Source organism: Vidua chalybeata, chromosome 1, assembly GCF_026979565.1.
Source record: "Vidua chalybeata isolate OUT-0048 chromosome 1, bVidCha1 merged haplotype, whole genome shotgun sequence".
Taxonomy (NCBI): domain Eukaryota; kingdom Metazoa; phylum Chordata; class Aves; order Passeriformes; family Viduidae; genus Vidua; species Vidua chalybeata.
Genome location: NC_071530.1, coordinates 129771086 through 129790090, shown reverse-complemented (window position 1 = coordinate 129790090; position 19005 = coordinate 129771086). Strand labels below are relative to the sequence as shown.

Below are 19005 nucleotides of genomic sequence, written 5' to 3'. Positions count from 1 at the left end.
CAGAGAAGGTAGGAGGTACAACAATTTACAGGATTTCAAAAGCTTCCATATAGTAGAATTCCACATAAAACAAGTTTTTATTACAGTTTGCCATGTTAACAGCTGACTAATCCTCAATAAAAATGTTATTAAATGCTATACAAAAGTAATTATTTACAGGCACATCAGTTGATGAGGAAGTCAGATCACACCAATGTAGTAAGAGTAGCTGATGAGTCAACAACACAGAGGGCATTTGGGGGACTTTTTATGCCTTTCAAAGAAGGAAAGTGCAGTAAGCTACAATCATGTCTTCTTGTCAGCCTACCCAGCATAGCACTTGCTCTTCCTCATTAAAGTGGAACTTATTAAGTTTAAAGTGTTTTGTGTGGGACAAAAAAAATTTTGTTCCTGAGAGGCTGTAGCAGAGTCTGATTAGGAATCACTTTGCTTTGATGTGCAGTCTTCCTGTAGAAAAACTACAGGCATTTACCAGTTGTCCTTTAATATAATTAAGTCTCTTCTCCCTGAAGGTTACTCAAACGTTTTTAAAATAAAAAGTTGCTTGCTGAGGCTTCACTCAGTAAGAGCTGTTCCTATGACCATAGTTAGAGTCTATTAACTTCTTTCCAAACTCTTAAAAAGTTAATGTCACCAGCAAAATACAATCATTTTTGGACAGCAAATGTGTTTGATATGTACAAAAATATGCCAAAAACCATTGTAGCCATATTAACTCTACCACTTTAACACCCCTGGATGCAGCTGTGAGAAGCAGCAGGTGCCCCTTTGGTGAAGCTGGGCAGCAGCTCTGAGAGGTGTGTTTGGAGCAGCAGCCTCCAAAGGAGCTGTCTGCTGGCCACGCTGCTGTGCTCTAAGAAATGAAAAGGTAAAGTTGCTAGTTTACCTTCCACTTCTTCTTATATACCAGATTTCTAAACAGATCCTCTTCCACAGGCATGGCCCTTGGCACCTGGCTACCTCTCTCTCACAAATCAGTGTCTATGCCATACACAGGGTTCCCTTAGTCAGGCAAAAGCTCAGCCACCCATAGGAAGCAATGACTCCTTACTTTGTTGTCATCAAGCACTGCTTTTAAGGCATTCCATCAGCAACATTCATGGCAGGAGCAGAATTCCAAGTCCTTTCTGTCAGCCTGTTTCCTCAGGTTAGCTTTTAAAGGCTTTTCTTGAACTTTCTGCTTTACTTTTTCTTAAATTTTGGGCAGTTTCCACCAGCACGCCAACCTCAGTGCTCAAACTGCAGTACTGTCGAGTTCTGCACCAGCCAAGGTCGGAGTGCTGCAGCAAGGAACCCCTAATGCCTGCCCTGAAGCACCAGCTCTGAAGCCACTGCTCTCTGGGGAGGACACAGCTTTCTAAGCCCATCGGAGATGCACGAGCAAGTTCAATTCCACTTCAGTCATCGTCCCAAAAGAGAAGACATTGTGCACATCTGCCATTGGGAGCTAATATGATGAACAGACTGCCTGTGCAAACATGGTATGTGTGGATTTTGGGCCTCCCATGTGTAAGGCAGGTGTGTAGAGGCAGCCCCAGGTCATCTGGCTCCTGCCAGCAAACGAAAATCAAACCCTGCTGTGCACTGCACAGTGCTCCTGGAGTGTGAGACAACACCAGGAGCATGCAGGGGTGTTTCTGGCATGGTGCAGCTTTGATCTGGATCTAAAACCAGATTTTTAAATGCCTTCCTCCTGTTGAAATTTAATGAAAATTCAGAAATTCTAAATCATAGTCTGTATAAAAGAATTCAAGATACTAATCTTAAGAAAAAAGGATTGAATGTTCTATTTTTAAGGTCTCCCACTGCTTTTCTCTCAAACTTGTTACGATAGAGGTTTTCTCATCATTTAAATAGCTTGTGTAACTTACCAAGAATACTTGTAACATAAGCTTTACATTTACCTCATCAGTTTTAAGCTTTTTGTAGGCTTCTCAAAACGTATGACTTTATCACACATTCTTAAGACTAATTTATTGCCTCTGGATCATTATGTATGTTTACTTTTCCTTTTTTTCATAGCAAGGTTTTTCCAAAGATATTTACAGACATGGTAATGTAATAACCTTCATCCCAGAGCTTGCTCTTTCATCCAGTGATCCCTGGCCATTACAGTGGTTTCACGGGTTAAGTGAAGCAAGCTTTTTCTGTCGGTACCTGAATTTGGAGGCACACTAATGGCATCCACAGATGGTTTTAATCAGTCTGATACCAGGAGGAAACACCCCCCTCACCCCCAGAAAAAAAAACAACCAAACAGCATATAATGTGACCTCAATACCTGATCAAGCCAAGTTTCTGTTTCTGGAGTAAGACTTATTTTCTAAAAATGGCAGGAGGTGCCAGGAAGCAGTGGGACTGTTAAAAAAAAAAAAACAGAAAAAAGAAAAAAAAAACCCCAAACCTAAGCTATATCTTGGTTTGAAATCATGGCCAGCAGCATACATTAATTACTTGTTAGCTTCTACAAAAGCTGTATTACATGGATTGAAAGGTTTCCCTTCCCAGTAGGCATCTGATGGAAGTTTCTTAAGAAAGTAGAAGGGACTCAAATCACATATTCTTTCCATGTGCAGTCTAGGTTGTATTTACAGAATGTCAAGATCTGACAGATGTCTCCTTAAAATGCAGTTAGCTTCCAGTAAGTCATAAGAGTTCAACACCGATCATATTCTACCATAAGACACTGCACTGAAGGAACTCTGTTATGCTACAGCCTCCTCAGTCAGATGTAACATCTATCTCCTTGGAATTCACTTACAGTAGTAAACAGTTGTTATCCCAGCTGAAAGAGAACAGGGAATGAGATATCCATCTCACCTCCAAAACCAGGAAAATACTGAGCAGCCTTGCACCTGTTTTACTCACTTCAGTCTAAAACTACCTGCTTGTGTTCACCCCTCTCTGATGTCTTGAGGCATCCCAGAGTTAAAGGGTTGCTAACACCGACCCTTTAACCCTACAGTGCACTGCAGACACATGGGAGGGGAAGAGAATTGTCTTGCCATGCTTTTTTTGAGTTCCTACTGTTGCCAAACAAAATTCCCCTCTGTAGATAATGGAGTGACTTACACAGTTGTTTTCAGTTAGATAGCATGTAGAGTGTATCTGCAGTGTGAGTGTGTGCAGGGACATGGACATCTCCCACTGGGTCTCACTATTCCAAGCCAAGGCAGTGTGCACTCTGTAAGCCCATTGCAACAGGCTCTTAAGTTTAAAGAAACAAAAAACCAAATCAAACAAACAAAAAACCAAACAAAAAATCCAAAGCCAAACCAAAAAGACAAAACAAAACAAACCGCCAAAAAAGCCCCCAGACCAAACCAAAGAGAGAGGTAAAAGTCTTCTAGAGTTGGAGAACAGGGGTAAGAAATTGCTATTTGAAGCATAATAGACAAAGTCCTAAATGTCAAGCTTCTACACAGTGTGCACCAGTACCTATTGCCAGCATCAGAGAGGGCAGCTGAGGGGGCAGAAGAGCAACTGCACGTCCCACCCTGTGTAAGTTGGTGTGAGAAGGATGAAAACAGGCATAGGTACTTGTAGGTGTGCATGAACAGAGGCAGACATGGAAGAGAAAGCGAGCTTCAACTCTTCCTCACTATCCCCAGCCTTTCCATGCTCTGGCCACACGCTGTTCCGATGGTGCAGTCAGTGTTTCCAGGATGTGAATTGTCCCAAAAGAAAATCTGAATGAGAAGTGTTGGGTCTGCAACTCATACCTTTGTATTGATGCCTTAAGTTTTAGCTTTCATATTTTTCGGATTCTGTACTGCTTTAGTGTGTAACTCTGAACTTCATATAAAGTGTTAGCAAGTTCTCCTCACAGTTTAGTTAGACAAAACAATCCTTTTCCAGCCCGAGAATCAAGGACACCATTGCAGCTTCAGCCCCAAAAAGTGTAAACAATGGCGAATTGAAGAAAGCAATCTGAGAGAATGGGACTTCTTGTTTTAACTCCAGGTCCAATCCATAACCATCCATGCACACAGCCCAGAACAGCAAAGCTTTGACAGACAGATGGAGGCTGCCAGATTCCTAAAGAAGATGCAAACTGCTTTGTGTAGGTAAATAAGACAAGCCACAGAACTTGCGCCAACATCTTTACGATGCACAGTCCACGTACCACGTGTGTATTCAATGGGAGAACAGCTGTGTTTTCACAGTGCCTGCTACAGGGTCCCCACAAAACAGATGGCAGCCTCCTCCCTATCACTGCTGTGTTTGCTACTGAGCAACTGGGAAGATTCAGAAGGTTATTGTACTCTGTGCTCAGTTTATTTCAGTATTTCAACTGCACACAGAAATACCTTATCTTCCTAGGGCTACTGCTGCAGGAAACAGTGCTCTAAGTTACTATCTGATGTAATGTTTAACTTTTTTAAAGCTTATTTTTTAAAAAGCTGTTCTTTTCTTGAAAAAAAAAAAAAAAAAGGCAAATGCATTCAAACCCCAAGACACACACTTCCCTGGAGAAGAAGCACCTGTGAAATGCCTAAGTCCATTCATGTCTTTTACATAAGAGATAGCAATTAATAAAGGTCTGATAGCTTTGTTTTTCAATTAAAGAGATTATTAAAAGTTTGGCACATGTTCCATAATATTGATTGCTTTGTGAGTGATTTTTAATTACATTTAGTAAGAGACATGAGGAGAAATGAGGAGCAGACCAAAGTCAATTCTGTTTGACTTTTGACAGTCCACCAGGTCTCTTCAGATAAAAAACATGGATGCTCACATCCTTTCACCATTTCACCATACTGTTGTAAAATAAGCAGACAGAAAAATATCCCAAGTTTGTTGCTGTACGAAGTTATGAGAGAGTTTTGATTTTCAAAGTAGCTTAAAGGAGTGCCTAAATGACCTTGTCCCATTTGATCATTGAATTCCTTTCTCCCTGAGGCTCATCTGTTGTCAATACATTATTAGCACACAGACAGTGGTAAAAACATGCTGTGCACCACCAGATTGGAGAGGACAACACAACCATATGCTGAACACTGTTCACAAGGTTATTTGCTTTCATTGTAAATTAGCGAGACATTGAAGCTGTGTGTCCCATTTCCAACTCCACCTTTAGCTTGAATGAGAAGTTCTACTTTAAACATCAGGCGATTTGTTTAAAGTTAGTAGCTGGGAATACTGTGCAGAGTTTTTCTAATGTTAAATGTTTGTCACTTGCATAACACCTCCCATTCCTGCAAGAGTAAGTTTCTCAGGCAGGCAGCTCTGGACTCGCAGACTGCACACAGCAGTCTGGTAAAAATCACAGCCCCCAACATGCTTCTACACATTTGTTTTCCTCCCAGCTCTATGTTTCACCTTTCCTGAGCACTAGACTGTAAAATTCATTGATGTAAATTGATAAATGTTCCCTCGTTTAGTTGCAAGCATTGAAGAAAAAAGACAAGCAAACAATACAAAACAAACCCAGGCAAATGATAACTAGTTGCATTATTAGTGACCTGAGCTGCACTTACAAATGCACTCTAAATCTTACTCTAAGATGAAAGTAACACATGGAAAGGATGGCTCTTGCAACCATAACACAACTCAAGCTTAATGTGGTTTAAGAAGTTTATCAAGTCTAGCCATTCTCTTTGCTGTCTTATTAGGAAAACCATACACAACAGTATATGAGCTCTTGACATGCTATAACTACAATATCTCCATTTAGTTCTCTACATCAACTCCTAGGATTCCTGATTCAGATTTTTCTTTTTCTTGTCCTAGGCTCGTTGACATCTATTTTGTAACGAGTCCTTTTCCCTTCCCGTGCGCAGCTCTGCCAGTGCTGTGGCTGACTCCCAGCATCATTGGGTGCGGTTCAGGGAGCCGGCGCAGCGGGATCCCCCAGCGCGGTGGACTGCAGCTGCAGGTCTGTAAGTGCCCACACCCAGGACAGCGTCCCCTCTTCCCAGCTCCTTCCAGCAGGACCAGAGCGACAGGAGAGTCTCCCTGCTAACTGCCCCCACTATGAAACAACCTATCTATTGTGGCGTGGTCCTTTCTTCACCGGGTCCTAATTGCATGTTAACCCCTGAGCAGAGACCTCCGTTCCCACAAAAGTGAGCCTACTGTGACAACAATTCCTTACAAGACAACATAACCAAAACACCATTCCCTATATTTCCAGCTGCTCCTTCAAAGGCAGGAGGCAGAAGTTCTGCGGGCGGTACCGGGGAAGAGCCAGCACATTCCCACGCCCCCACCGAGCTCCCACAGCCGGGGGGCAGCTCCCGCAGCCGCCTGCGGCTCTCCGCGCCCCACGGAGGGCAGCTTCATCTCCTCGAATGGCAAATGCCCGGCACGGCCGTGCCTGGTCAGCATCCCCCTCCTTCGGGGCAGCCCTTCTGCGGCCATCCCGACCCACTCGGGGCAGCACCGCGGAGAGAACCGACCCCATCCCGGCCACTCTCCCCGTCCCCTCTCGGACCGCTACCTCCTCCGCCGCCGCGGTGCACCTTGACCAGCACCTCCGCCCGGCCGCCCGCTCGCAGCTCCCGCCGCAGGTAGAGCCGCCCCGACGTCCTGTCGACTCCCACGGGGGTGGCACCGGGAGAGGCCAGCTCGAACCAGCCGCCCGCCGCCCGGTCTCGGCTCCTCGGGACGGTGAAGACGGTGTCGCCCACCCGCGCCCCGGGGGGCAGGCGGGCCGTGTAGCGCCGGGCACCGGGCCCCGGCGGCCGCTCGGGCGGCGGCTGCAGCGAGCGCGGCTCCCGCCGCCGCCCCGCGCCATCCGCCGCCCCCCGCCCGCGCACGGCCAGGCGCAGGCACCGCGCGGGGCTGCGCAGCGGCCGCGGCCGCCCGTGGTCCAGAGCCGCCACGCAGAGGCGGAGCCGGCGCAGCCCCAGCAGCGAGCCCACGGTCAGCACCTGCCCGCTGCGGGGCACCACGAAGAGCAGGCGGCTGCCGGCGCCCGGCGGCCAGGGGCGGTAGGTGAGGCGCGCGTTGGCGCCCTCGTCGCCGTCCGAGGCGCGGAGCCGGGCCACCTCCGTGCCCAGCGGGACCAGCTCGTCCACCTCCAGCGGCCTCGCCGGCGGCAGCCGCGGCCGGTGGTCGTTGCGGTCCAGGACCCGGACCCGCAGCAGCGCCTCCCGGGGAGACCGTCCCGGCTGCCGCCGCAGCCGGAGCCCGTACTCGGGCTGCGTCTCTCGGTCCAGGGGCTCGGCGGTGCGGAGAAGCAGCAGCCCCCCGCCGCCGCCCGGCCGCCGCTGCAGGGAGAAGCGGGAGGCGCCGTCGCCTTCCAGCGCCCATTCCCCGGCCGGCTCCCCGGGGCCCAGCAGCCTCCGCAGCGGCACCCGCAAACCCCGCACCCGCGTCCCCGCCGGGCTGTTCTCGGGCACCTGCCCGGCGAAGCGCAGCAGGCGGGGGGAGCCACCGCACCCCGGCCCCGCCGCCCCGCCGAGCAGCGGCAGCAGCAGCAGGACCGGGAGCAGCCCGCAGCCGCTCCGCCGCGCCCTGCCCATCCCGCCGAGCGGAGCGCAGCCCGGCTCTGCACCGCTCCCGCCGCGGGCACACACGGCACGGGCAGCCCTGGCCCGTCCCGCGGCCACTCACGGCCGTGGGCGGGGACGGATCGAGCCCGCCCCGCGTGGTCGAGCGGGCAGCCCGCCCCTGGCAAAGCGCACAACACTGAGGTGCAAATTCCTCACCTTCCCCTATTCCGTGGCAAAGCGCGTAATGTTGCTTGGCAAATTCCTCTTCTTCCCCCAATTCACATTGCCCGTGAGGGTCATCTGTGAATGATCTCTCCCTGTCCCTGTTTTGACTCGTGAACTTTTTGCTGGATTCTCTCCTCTGTCCAGTTACAGAGGGGAGTGACAGAGAAGCTTTGGTGGGTGCCTGGCATTCAACCGGTGTCAAACCAACACATAAATCCGGCTGCTCCCTCCGGGTCTTCTGCAAGCTGAGCGGACACAGGATGAACTACACTTTTTTTTTTTTTTTGGGGGGGGGGGGGGGGGGGTGACTTGGGGAAAATGGGCAAATCTCCCCCCGCCCCGTCTCCTGAACCTGTATGAAAAAATCCACCCAGCCAAGCTACAAGAACTACCATAAAAGAAACAGAGGAAAAAACCACTATTGCATAAAGGAGAGTGGACCTTGGGACACTTGAATCATAAGAGTAGTTGTCACCCAGCAGATACGCTTCTCTGTTATAAGCTGGGTTTGTCTTGGAAGTACAGCCTCTCAGAAGTACACATTCAGGTTGCTGCTCCTTCAGGAAAGATGCAATATTTTTGGGACAAGAACAGTGTGTGCTGTTGTTGAGAGCAAGACTGAAATGGTCTTTCTGAATATACTAAGCAAACGAATCAGTCCCACTAAATATACATAAAACAACCTGGGCATGGAATTCATTGTTCCATTGATCAGTGGAAGTGTGAATACAAGCCAGACACTCCAGTGTCAATCACTGCTCATCAAATCAAACAGTACTCATTTTCTCATTGCTCCAAGTATGAGTTCCCAGCAGCTTCTTCCTGTTAATAAACAAGAACAAGAGTATCTCCTTTCACATAGTGATGGTAACAGCTCAGGAACAGCCTTCTGCGGAGTCTCCACATGCAGCTGGTCAAACTGTGTTAGGTGTTGTTCCATCAGAAATGCTCCCCCTTCCTGCTTCGAACAGGCTCGCTAGTTTTACCAGAAGGTTGTTAGGAAGGCAGGGGTGTTTGTTGCCAGCTGTGTTGTAACTTCAGAGGTGACATATCTAGGCTGGAAGTGAAGCTCTGCTCAAGAAATCCAGAATCCATTTCACTTGTCTTTAATCAAATATTACATGCAACAGTCAAAGGTGACAACCAGCTGCTAGACCTGCCCTTGTGCCACCTGGGGAATTACCAGTTTTAAGGAGAGGTAATTGTTGGGAGATCACATCCCATTATTACCAGCTGTCAACCTTCATTTTTTACCCCCTGAAGGTGAAGAGATGATCGCTTCTAAAATGTGCCACAATGCAAGATTTCAGACTGGGAAGGCAAAAAGTAAAACTAAACAGTTTTACAGAATGGTTTACAGCATGAAAGTAACCATCCAGATCCATGCCTAGTTAATGCGCTGTAGCAAGATTTGAGTATGCTATGGTTGCTCTTTGTGCCCTAATTCCTTCCTTCACAAAGCCACTAGAAGGCTCATTAATTTAAAACATTTAATGAGCTAGCCAGACCATGCAAACAAGCATTCAGTTTAGGACAAGCTTAGGTCTGTATGGAGACACAGCACAGCATTCCCTCTTCTGAAGTGTGTTGCATCCTTACACAATTTTCAAGAAGGAAGTTAAATCCTCTGAAAATCAAGTTCCCATTTCTAGCCTACATTACAGGGCACGCTACATTTTCTATTCTCTTCTATTCAAGCACTTAGAAATATACAGTTTCCCCTACAGCCTGTGAAGATATAAATTACATTTTATTTACAGTATTCCCTCCCACCTATGAACTCATGTATTTCTAATACATTAACACAGCATTTTGGTGATGGAAAATCAGGCTTTTCCTACATGCCACTCCCACTGCCAGAATTTAGGGCATACCTCACAGAGAAGAACCAGAGCCAAGCTCACCTTGTGGATACTCACTAGCACAACTCTGTTATTTTCGACACCCAATTATGCAAAACTTGTGTAACAGCAAAACAAATGTACAGATATTTGTGGCCATAGATCCTACCCTACCATTTAAAGAGATACAAACACACTTGAGTGTAGCCATGTTTTCCAAAGGAACTTGTCTGTTCCTGCAAAAGTGAAGCAGAATCCACAGAGACTGATCCAGTGTTAATCCAAGAGGAGACTTTTCAGTAAAAAAAGTGGAGATGGCTCTTGTCTTCAACAGGAAACAACATAGACAAGAAGTAAATACAAATAATTAAGTTCCTTAGATATTGTTTAAACCAACACAGATTATCTTCTGGATACTGTCAGCTTCTACTGAAGGAAGTGAAATTTAGTGAAATTTAGTTTTAGGGTTCTTCTTAAGCAAAGCTGATCTAGTGAACTGAGTACTGTGAACTGCACCCACTAAATCTACGTACTGCCATTCTACTGCCAAAACATCAGCAAGCCCAACACCTTCCTCTGGCCCTCCCTTGCAGCTGGGACAAGCCCCTGGAATGCAGCCAGCAGTTTGGACTACAGCTCAGATTGTCATAAAATGGGCCAGCTTGGGAGGAGAGAAAAAGGGGAAAAAAAAGGAAAAAAGAAAGGAACAGTATTTATCTATGTGCTAACAATGCTAAAATAAATGAAAATGACCGTGTTTCAGAACTGCATGTGTTTCAGAAAGTGGTTATCATGATGAAACTAAAACCAGGCTTTTATGATTTTTTATGGTTTTAATGTACCTAAAATTGCATAAATGGTTTAGTCACTTCTGCTGCAGTAATTTTGTCTTACTGCCCAGAACTGAAGTCAGATCAGCCATGGAAATCACTGGTGCACCCAGCAGCTACTCTGGGGAGACCACAGCCTCTGTGCTCGGGGTCTCACAGGGTGTAATGTGAGCCAGTGAAGAATGGAGCTGCATTCTTACCTGTCCTTTTTCAACTTGCTTCAGAGGGGAGAATAGCTTAAGGCATCACTTTACATTCAACCTCACCTTACAGAATATTCTGGTATTTATTGCAGTTTAAAAATAAAGACAGTCTTAACATGTTTTGGGTCTTTCCATTACCAGTCAGTACAGCACCAGCAGGAGTCACGGCTTGACAGCAGACAGTACAGTGTAACTGTGAAACAGAAGAAATTCCAAGGCATTTTAAAGCTGTTCAAGGTTCTGAAAGTAAATGTACTGATGGTGTATTAGAACCTACTGAATAGCTCTGTAGCACTCAGGACTGTTTAATGTTTGTATATTCTATATATGCAGTTTAATCCATAACAAGATGCATCCCATCACCATTAAAAAACACCCATGACATTTATTACCTAAGCAACCTGAAAGCATACAGGGGTCGTAGTATGATAGGCTGGGTCACTGCAAAAATTGGAAAATCTGGGAAACTAGGTCCTACAAACAGATTCCAGAACCACTATTTAGGTGGAAAATAATCCAAACCAACTTTTATCGCACACCTCTGAATCACTGATTATAAACAGAATATGTATTTTGTACACAGATACAGACTCACAAAAAACACCTATTTATAGACATATACCAATACAAATTCTATTACATGTAATAGAATGTTCTCTGTTTCACAGCTAGTAACCACAGTCAGCTTTGCATAAAGGCATAGGAGAGTACACAGATATCAACATGAATTTCATGCTGCCAGGAAGCTCCATTCCCCTTTGAGCTAAGCAACCACAAAGCCTGGTTGCTTGAATGGCTAAACTTGGATACTTCAACGTCAGCTCATTTCCTGACTTACCTAAAACAAAGCAGTCTGATAAATGCTCAAACTCAGAATCGCTATAAATTAAAGATGTAAATACGTAATTTTTTTCAGGTGCTAAATGATCTGTTTTTGGAGAAGTGCTCTGTAGGGTATTTGCACTGTCTTTAGAATTTAACTAAAAAACAAACAAAAAGAAAAATCAAGATTTTGTATCATTACATGCTAAATTATTACAAAGTGATCTGCATTCAAAGATTCCTACTAATAATATTGTCTAAAACAATAGAGGGCTCCAAAATATGTAATCATGATCTATAAAAATTCAAGGCAGATAATACATTAGTAGATTTTAAAAAATTAAATCAGTAAGCACTTAACGTTGCATAGCACTTTATTTCCAGGTGACATGCTTGCTGTAGTAAGATTTTTAGGGAGAGTCACAGAGTTCAATAGTTCCATATGAAGCAGCTCACATTTTGCTGTTCATCCTCACACAAGTATGTCTCAACAGGCAGCCACAGTCAGCACAACATATGGATCCAGTCTGAGCAGGCTGCTTGTCCTCAGGAGTTGCAAGACTGTTTATGCTGCCTGTCAAGACAGACTTTTGAGCCATGCTGCACAGTCTTCCCTTGAGTTCTCAAAGGATAAAATGGTTTGTGTCCCAAACAATCCATACTTTCTGGACTTGGCTTTTATTAATTTTTTTTTACAGAAAAAAATTTGTTACAAGAGAAAAATATTTCCTATGTATACATTATTTTGATAAAAAACTGTCCAAGACAACAAACAGGATAAAAGGAATTGTATTCCTTAGACTTGTTATTAAATAGCTGCACATAGATAAGCCCACATGCCACATACATTACTGCTGAACATCACTGTTAACAAGTAAAACACCACCAATAATTCCTCTCCATTACTGAAGTAAACAAGTTTGAATCTTTAAAAGGCATTAAACTTTCTGTCCCATCAAATAAATAGGTAACCTTAAACATCACTTGAAAGGCAGAAATACATACATTTAACTGTGCTGGAACAAAAATGAAATCTCACTGCCAGATTAATTACATTAAACCACTGCTGAGGTACAAAACAATTCAGAAGACCTTTAGGCATCACTAGCTCTGCATTTGGCATAGAGTGCAGCAACATAATGGTGTTTGATTTTTAGCTGTACCGATGAAGTAGAAAAGATTTAAGATAACACACAAGGCATGTCTTAGAATTCCCACATTTCCCCCTCTAAAGTTAGGTTTTAAAAAGAGTATTAAAGCATGATTATGCAGATTTATGTTGAGGTATTATTTCACAGGAAATATTGCTTGTGTTGAAATAAAGTTTTGTTTCTCTTTCATCTCCAAACCCACAGTACTCCAGAGTCCACCTGCCCATCAATATTTACCAGACTTATAGATTCAATCACCATTAGTGGTAAGAGAAGTTCCTCATTCCATCTCCAAAACACAATAGTAAAACAGACACCTGTAAATGCAAACACCTCATGTGTGCACATGCTCACACATTCACAAGCACAGCCTACACCTTCTCCTGTTAGAGTTTTGGTTGAAGGACACGTTATATGAAGTTTTAAGAAGTATTTGTAGGGATTGTATACCTTACAATCCCTACAGCCTCATCTTGCAGTTCCTTTTCATGTGAATTGCATGGAAAAGCTGATGGAACGTCACAAGGTCTGGACAGTTGAAGATGACTTAGTGAAAATAAGGTGGTAAGAACAAGACTTGGTCCCTAGCCTCTACCTTTCAGTATATAGTAATGCCACCAGAGCAAACAGTTGGACAAATTTTCAATGCCTGTGAAACCTTTTGGTCCTCTTTCTTCCACATTTGTGTATCTTTGCCTTATTCCCCACCCCCATAGAAAATGTATTTAAGATTGTGTTGCATTAAATTGTATTTCCATTTACTTTGGAAGAAATGAAATCAATGTTTTTTTAAATAATATGAATAGAAGTTTATCCTCAGAAATGCCTTTCCTTAGTCTCAAGCATCTCCTGTTAAATCTGAGTTCAAGTATGTGGTAATTCAGGAAGTGAAAGAGCATTTTTTTAAGATTAAGACAAAACTGTGTATGTTTAGCTGTGGATTGGTCAAACTTTGATTCACAAGTCTAAGGATAACAGGTGGGTGCCTGAAAATACGGTACTAATTTATTTTTTCAAGGTAATTTTTTTGCATTTACTAAGATCAAGTATATCAGAAAGTGGAAATGTGAAGGAGGAAATAAGCCAGCAGAATAGTCACACAAATTGCTATTCAAATTCTCATTCTTCCCAGTGAACAGCTGTTAGATGGCTGAAACACATCCCAGCTGCACCACTTGGGCATCCTCAGAGGCTGGCATATTAAGACACAACAGAAATTCTAGAAATCAGAGGGACAGGAATTAAAAAAAAAATCTTCACAAAAATAAACATGAATTGAGGTTTTTGTTTGTTTAATAAAATCTTGCAAGGCACATGTTTCAACTGAATTGCAACATCTACAGCAAAGCAGATCAAAATTCGTAAAACTTTCCTACAACCATTTCAGGGAGTTAAACCTGTGATCTGGTTGAAAACCAAGCCAGGGCTGTCTGCACAAGACTGGTACCCTATTGTTGTCCCACTAAGGGACATCACTGGAACTTATTATTTTTTCACAGAAGCTGGAGATTAGACAGTATTTTTGCTAGTCCATGGCTGGATAAGAAATTAATTCACTTTCTTCGTAAGATATGATTCTTCACTCGTTTTAATTATGCCTTTTTTAGAGGAACAATCACAATGTTCTCCCAAATAAAAGGCTCCTTCTGTTACTTAAGGCTGCTGTGCCAATGGTGCTGCAATATAATTTTCTCTAATATAAAAAGCAAGGTAAAAATATTAAATGATTCTCCTACAGCAGAATCAATTGAAGTATCAAGAATAAATCTTAAAAAACTATGACAAAACTCATAACAGTAACTATGTCACAGATCAAATAAAGTTCAACTCGTTCATTTAAACATGTATAAAGGCCAACGTGCTACAATACAGTTTTGTTTAGATGTGTGGGTGGCCTCATTTGTGGTTTTCTTAATATGTCTGCTCTACATGTATGTGTTCAAACTATGTTCTACATGGTAACACACACAACATTGCAGTAAAACACAACAGGCAGCCAAGGATAGTTGAATGTTACATCTCAGCATGGCAGTCTAAGGCATGAAGCCAGAAGTTCTGTAACTTCATCTACCCAAGTACTGTTGTAACCCTGAAGTTTGCACCTGCAATGCCTTATTGCTGATATGAAGTGATATTCATGAATTACTAACTTCAAGATATTAAGTGACCAACACACAGACATGTAATTCCTTGACCGTGATTCAAACAAACCTAAATTGGAAAAGAAACTGTAAACTTACTTCCAAATATTACATCTATATCCAAACATACAGAGGGGGTTCCTGCAGGCCTGCCATAGCTCAAGTTAATACACAAGCTTCTGTTGGTACACAGTAATTGAGCAGTCTGAAATAGCCCAGTGCAGTAAAACATGCACTTGTGCACAAGCAAATACATGCAGCCTGCACTCCAGCAGACACACAGATACACATTATTCCCAACATGATGCCTGTATGCCCAGAAAGGATATTTACTTATAACTTGTAACTCAGTTATATGGATAAATGTTTCTCTCAGTGACAACATCCCATATATTCAATGGATTTATCTGAATGTTGGTTTCAAATAAAATACATAATTTAACATTTTGCCAAGACTCATAGGCCTAAAAATATAACTGAAAGTAAAAACAGATTACAGACATGTTGGCTTTTACAACAATACAGCTTTTTTCTTTTAAATCACTCCAAAAGTGATAACAAGGTTTAAAAAATCTCAGCACTACGTGTCAGTGTAAAATAAGCAAGTGTATCTGCATAGAGCAGAGAAGAATCATGCACATACAACAACATGCTGCAGTTCCTAATAATTTCAGAGTTAAAATCTCTGATTTGCAGTAAGGATTGTTTTGCAGCTTCCACTTGCAGAATGATTTGCAGATTTTTCAGCTGAGGGTTCATCCTCTTTTGCCAGATCCTTCATTAAGGACATCTGGGCTCCAAAGAATCATTCTCACGTGCCTGACAGACTGGTCTCTGGGCCAGGTGTTATGTTAATTTGTAATTGCAGGTAACTCCTAAGGGGTGAGCAACTTCTTCCAAAACTCAGTTCTGGCTTTTTGTCCAGTTATATCTACATTAAGCAACGCTAGTGTTACCTTTTACTGGAGTTTCCATTCTCAACACTAGGATTAAGCCCAGAGTTGTAATCAAAACATCATTCATTTTCTTTCTTTTCTGAAAGTCTATCAGCCAGCAACAAACAGGATGAACAGATAACTTGTTAAGAAAAGGAGTTGTAAAGAGGAGCATATAACAAATTTTAGAGGGAAAGCAAAACTGCAGAGTACTTTGCCAAATTTTCAAAGATCTATGTATTTGCATAATTGATATAAAAATAGCTATGAACACCTGTACCATTATTTATTAATGGTGGTGATTATAGTGTTTTAAATGACAGCTATGGCACTATCTTAATATAGCTATTGCATAATAAGTTGAATGAAATGAGTATCACCCATCCGCCCACACATACACACACACGTACCAGCACACACACAGGGGGTGAAACTGAAGTGCAGAAGTCTCAGTAGCAAACCTGGTTGTCCTGCTACACTTGCCTGAAAACAAGTATGGCATACTGTGGTATACTGGCCCATTCTGGTGGCTGCTAAGAAAGACACACTTATGCGTACACACATAAACACTTAAGTGTGGAGAAATGCTGAAGACAAGTTCTTTCCAAACTGAAGATCTGAGCTTGTTGGCTCCTATTGCTAGGTCTAATTCCTAGCATTTCCACCAACATGTCTCTGTAGATAACAGAGACAACAATATAGAGATCAGTGCTTTAATCTATGGAAGTGTTGTTTAAGTAAAATCTTCCTTATTTGATTTATACAACCTATATAGCTACACATAAGATGTATAAATGTGTGTTTGAGAAACAGAGAAATGTTTACCATGGAAGACAGGAAGAATTAAAACAAAAGAAACTCCAAACTAAAAATCCAAACACTTACTTGAAAAGACTTGGGATAGCGATTGCTTTCTTGCTAAAAATTAAAAGCTATATGACTTAAACAAGCTCTTTATATCATTTTTCTGTATTTACTGACGTCTACGCATATCAACTCTCTAACACTAAAGTTAGAAATCTCATTTACATGAAGATTAACATGATTTATAATGGGAAAAAAAATGTAAAAACATGGAAGACTGTAGCACATTGTAGAGACTGTAAAACTGATAAATGTTCCCATTTCCTTCAAGGACAGTATATGTGTCAGCTGATCTATTGATCAAAGAATTTCAGTTTGGCAGAATAAAGTTGTCAGTACACTGCATGTGTGCACATCTATCTGCAAAAATAGACTTCCTTGCTCAAAAGGAACTTTTCCAACTGAAATTCATTCACTATCAATCCTTAGGAAGAAGCTTGCATGCTTTTTCAGGACTGGAAGGATATCACAGTGTTAATTCTATATACAAAGTAGGATCTATTCCAGTATACTCGAGTGAAATAATTCACATATGGAGAATAGTTCATTTTGATTTCATGACAAAATCTTCCATATTTTGAGTAGGCATAGTTGTCACCTTCCTCACAAACCACCTGTCAGAAAGAAAAAGACCTAATTACAGAACTGAAGATAAATGGTTACAGCATGTAATTCTGTACATTTAATTAACTTTTGTATTCTGTAAATTTCATTTATGCTAGGTATTTAATTTCCACATTGTACAGTTCCAATAAACTGAAAACACATTCCCCTGTTATTTGTTTAACCACCAAAAAAAGCCTTTGTGAATTAATCCCTTTGTCAAGGTAGCAGACATTAAAACCAGAGTACTTCATTCATACTATAAAGAACAACAGCACTGGAAATTATGCACATGCCCCATTTACCCAGTAGTTCAAACCTGACCTGCACAGGGCATACCAGCATGAAGGAAACTAAAATCTCAATTACCTTTCCCAGGCCAAGTAAGTTTGACATAACTAATAAAGAGCAAAGACACACACACAGATCTCCCTACAAATTCCAACCAATTGACTTGGAAACAATCTGTGCATTTTAGCATCTACTGTCTGATATATCTGAAGAAATCCCTTAATTATTCCTTTTGATGCCACAAATTTACATGGTTTTAAAAAAATGTTGTAGGACAAACTCATGAAGAAAAATCTACCAGTGGCTTCCAAACACAAAGATAATTGCCCTGAGCTACAGTCCTTCAGCAACACACTGCTGGAAAACATTTTGTCTTTCCCTATCAGTAAACCTATGCTCTCAGCCAGTGTCAGAAACAAGATATTGGACTAGGACTACAGGATGTAGCACGAGCAATAAAGTACTACTGATCTTCTTAAACACAGCAATTCAAAACACATCCACAGAGCTGTCAACACACTGTCTGTCCACTGTCTCACCTACTTTGGGAGTAAGTAAATGCTGCATTGCAGTCTCCAAATACATATGCATTAGCTTCCACTACTTTGCAGTATCTTGATAATCTTCCAACATGACTTAAACAATTTCTGTTAGCAAGCAAACTGGGAGATTTGTTCAAAGCTTCCTGAGACAATACACTTTATTAACTTTCCAGAACAATCTATGTCAGTTTTCTGAAAAAAAACACCAATATACCCAAACCAATCACTCCCCCCAAGACAACAGCAACAACAAAAAACACAACAAAAAACACAAGAAGGATTATCAAGCTCATGTGTGAGAGAGAAGCATGCAGGATGCATGGAGATGAGAGATGCAGGGGTATGAGGGCATGGAATCCTGAAATTGTGGTTAAGTGCACCAGTGGAGAGCCTAAGTGTGAAGAAAAAACAGGAACTTACTCATGCAAACACAGATCTGAGAATAAACTGAGAGGTAACGTGCAGATTAACAATCATGGAGGTTATTCAGACACACACACTTAGTTATGGTACAGTAAATTGAATATGTCCTGGAATAATCACAGCATGCATGATTTTAGCAGCAAGACAAGGAAAGAAATTATAGATTTCAGCAACGGTAAGGAAGTTAGTAGAAAAATGGAGAAAATATCCCTCAAGGATAAAGTAGTTATGAAACCAAGAAGTGAAACTGACAACAGCTGTAGATTCCTGGGGAAATATAGAGTAATCCCCTAATAACACACCACTCCTATATTGCTTAGAGGTGACTCCCTCTTTCTTGTTGACCTGAGAATAAGCAACGAAACTCTAAGCGAGTTTGAGGCCACTCCCTGCCTTTCTAAAAACAAAATTTTTGCTAGATTTCCAGGAAGCCAATGAACAAGTGGCAGTGAGATCACCTTATAAACCCCACCTTACTCCCTACTTAAGCGGCAAGAGGAGCACTACCAACATCCAGAGACAGAACATGTCAATGACTGAAGCAGCATTCATGGTGCAGTTTATTCAACCAATCTTTCTAGCAGATGTGGTTTAAACTAACTGTTGGTGTGCTGACCCATCTGCAAGGCTGAACTGAATAAACTTGCACCCTCATCAGAACCAAACAGTCTGTACTGAACTAAATGGCAGGCTAG

General features: G+C 42.5%; 3 protein-coding genes across 4 annotated transcripts in view; all 3 read right to left on the bottom strand.

The window, feature by feature from the left end:
* The window catches only part of LOC128796157 (neural-cadherin-like), a 54601-nt gene extending 48102 nt beyond the window's left edge, over positions 1 to 6499 (bottom strand). Inside the window, exon 1 of the mRNA XM_053957554.1 lies at positions 6443 to 6499. The gene's annotated coding sequence lies outside the window, so the exon portion shown is untranslated. The remainder of the gene's footprint in view (positions 1 to 6442) is intronic.
* Positions 6324 to 7944, bottom strand: LOC128788059 (protocadherin-16-like). Its single transcript, XM_053942830.1, has one exon. It carries the CDS (start codon positions 7467 to 7469, stop codon positions 6324 to 6326), a length of 1146 nt encoding a protein of 381 aa, XP_053798805.1. The 5' UTR covers positions 7470 to 7944.
* Positions 7945 to 11037: 3093 nt separating this feature from the next.
* The window catches only part of DPY19L4 (dpy-19 like 4), a 33731-nt gene continuing 25763 nt past the window's right edge, over positions 11038 to 19005 (bottom strand). For both annotated transcript variants that reach the window (XM_053945821.1, XM_053945811.1), the window contains exon 19: positions 11038 to 17065. In XM_053945821.1, coding sequence (XP_053801796.1) covers positions 16901 to 17065 — 165 coding nt within the window. In that variant the 3' untranslated portion in view covers positions 11038 to 16900. The remainder of the gene's footprint in view (positions 17066 to 19005) is intronic.

What these genes read in the sequence shown, in the direction of transcription:
- LOC128788059 (XM_053942830.1), bottom strand. Translation starts at nt 7,469, where the DNA reads ATGGGCAGGGCGCGGCGGAGCGGCTGCGGGCTGCTCCCGGTCCTGCTG.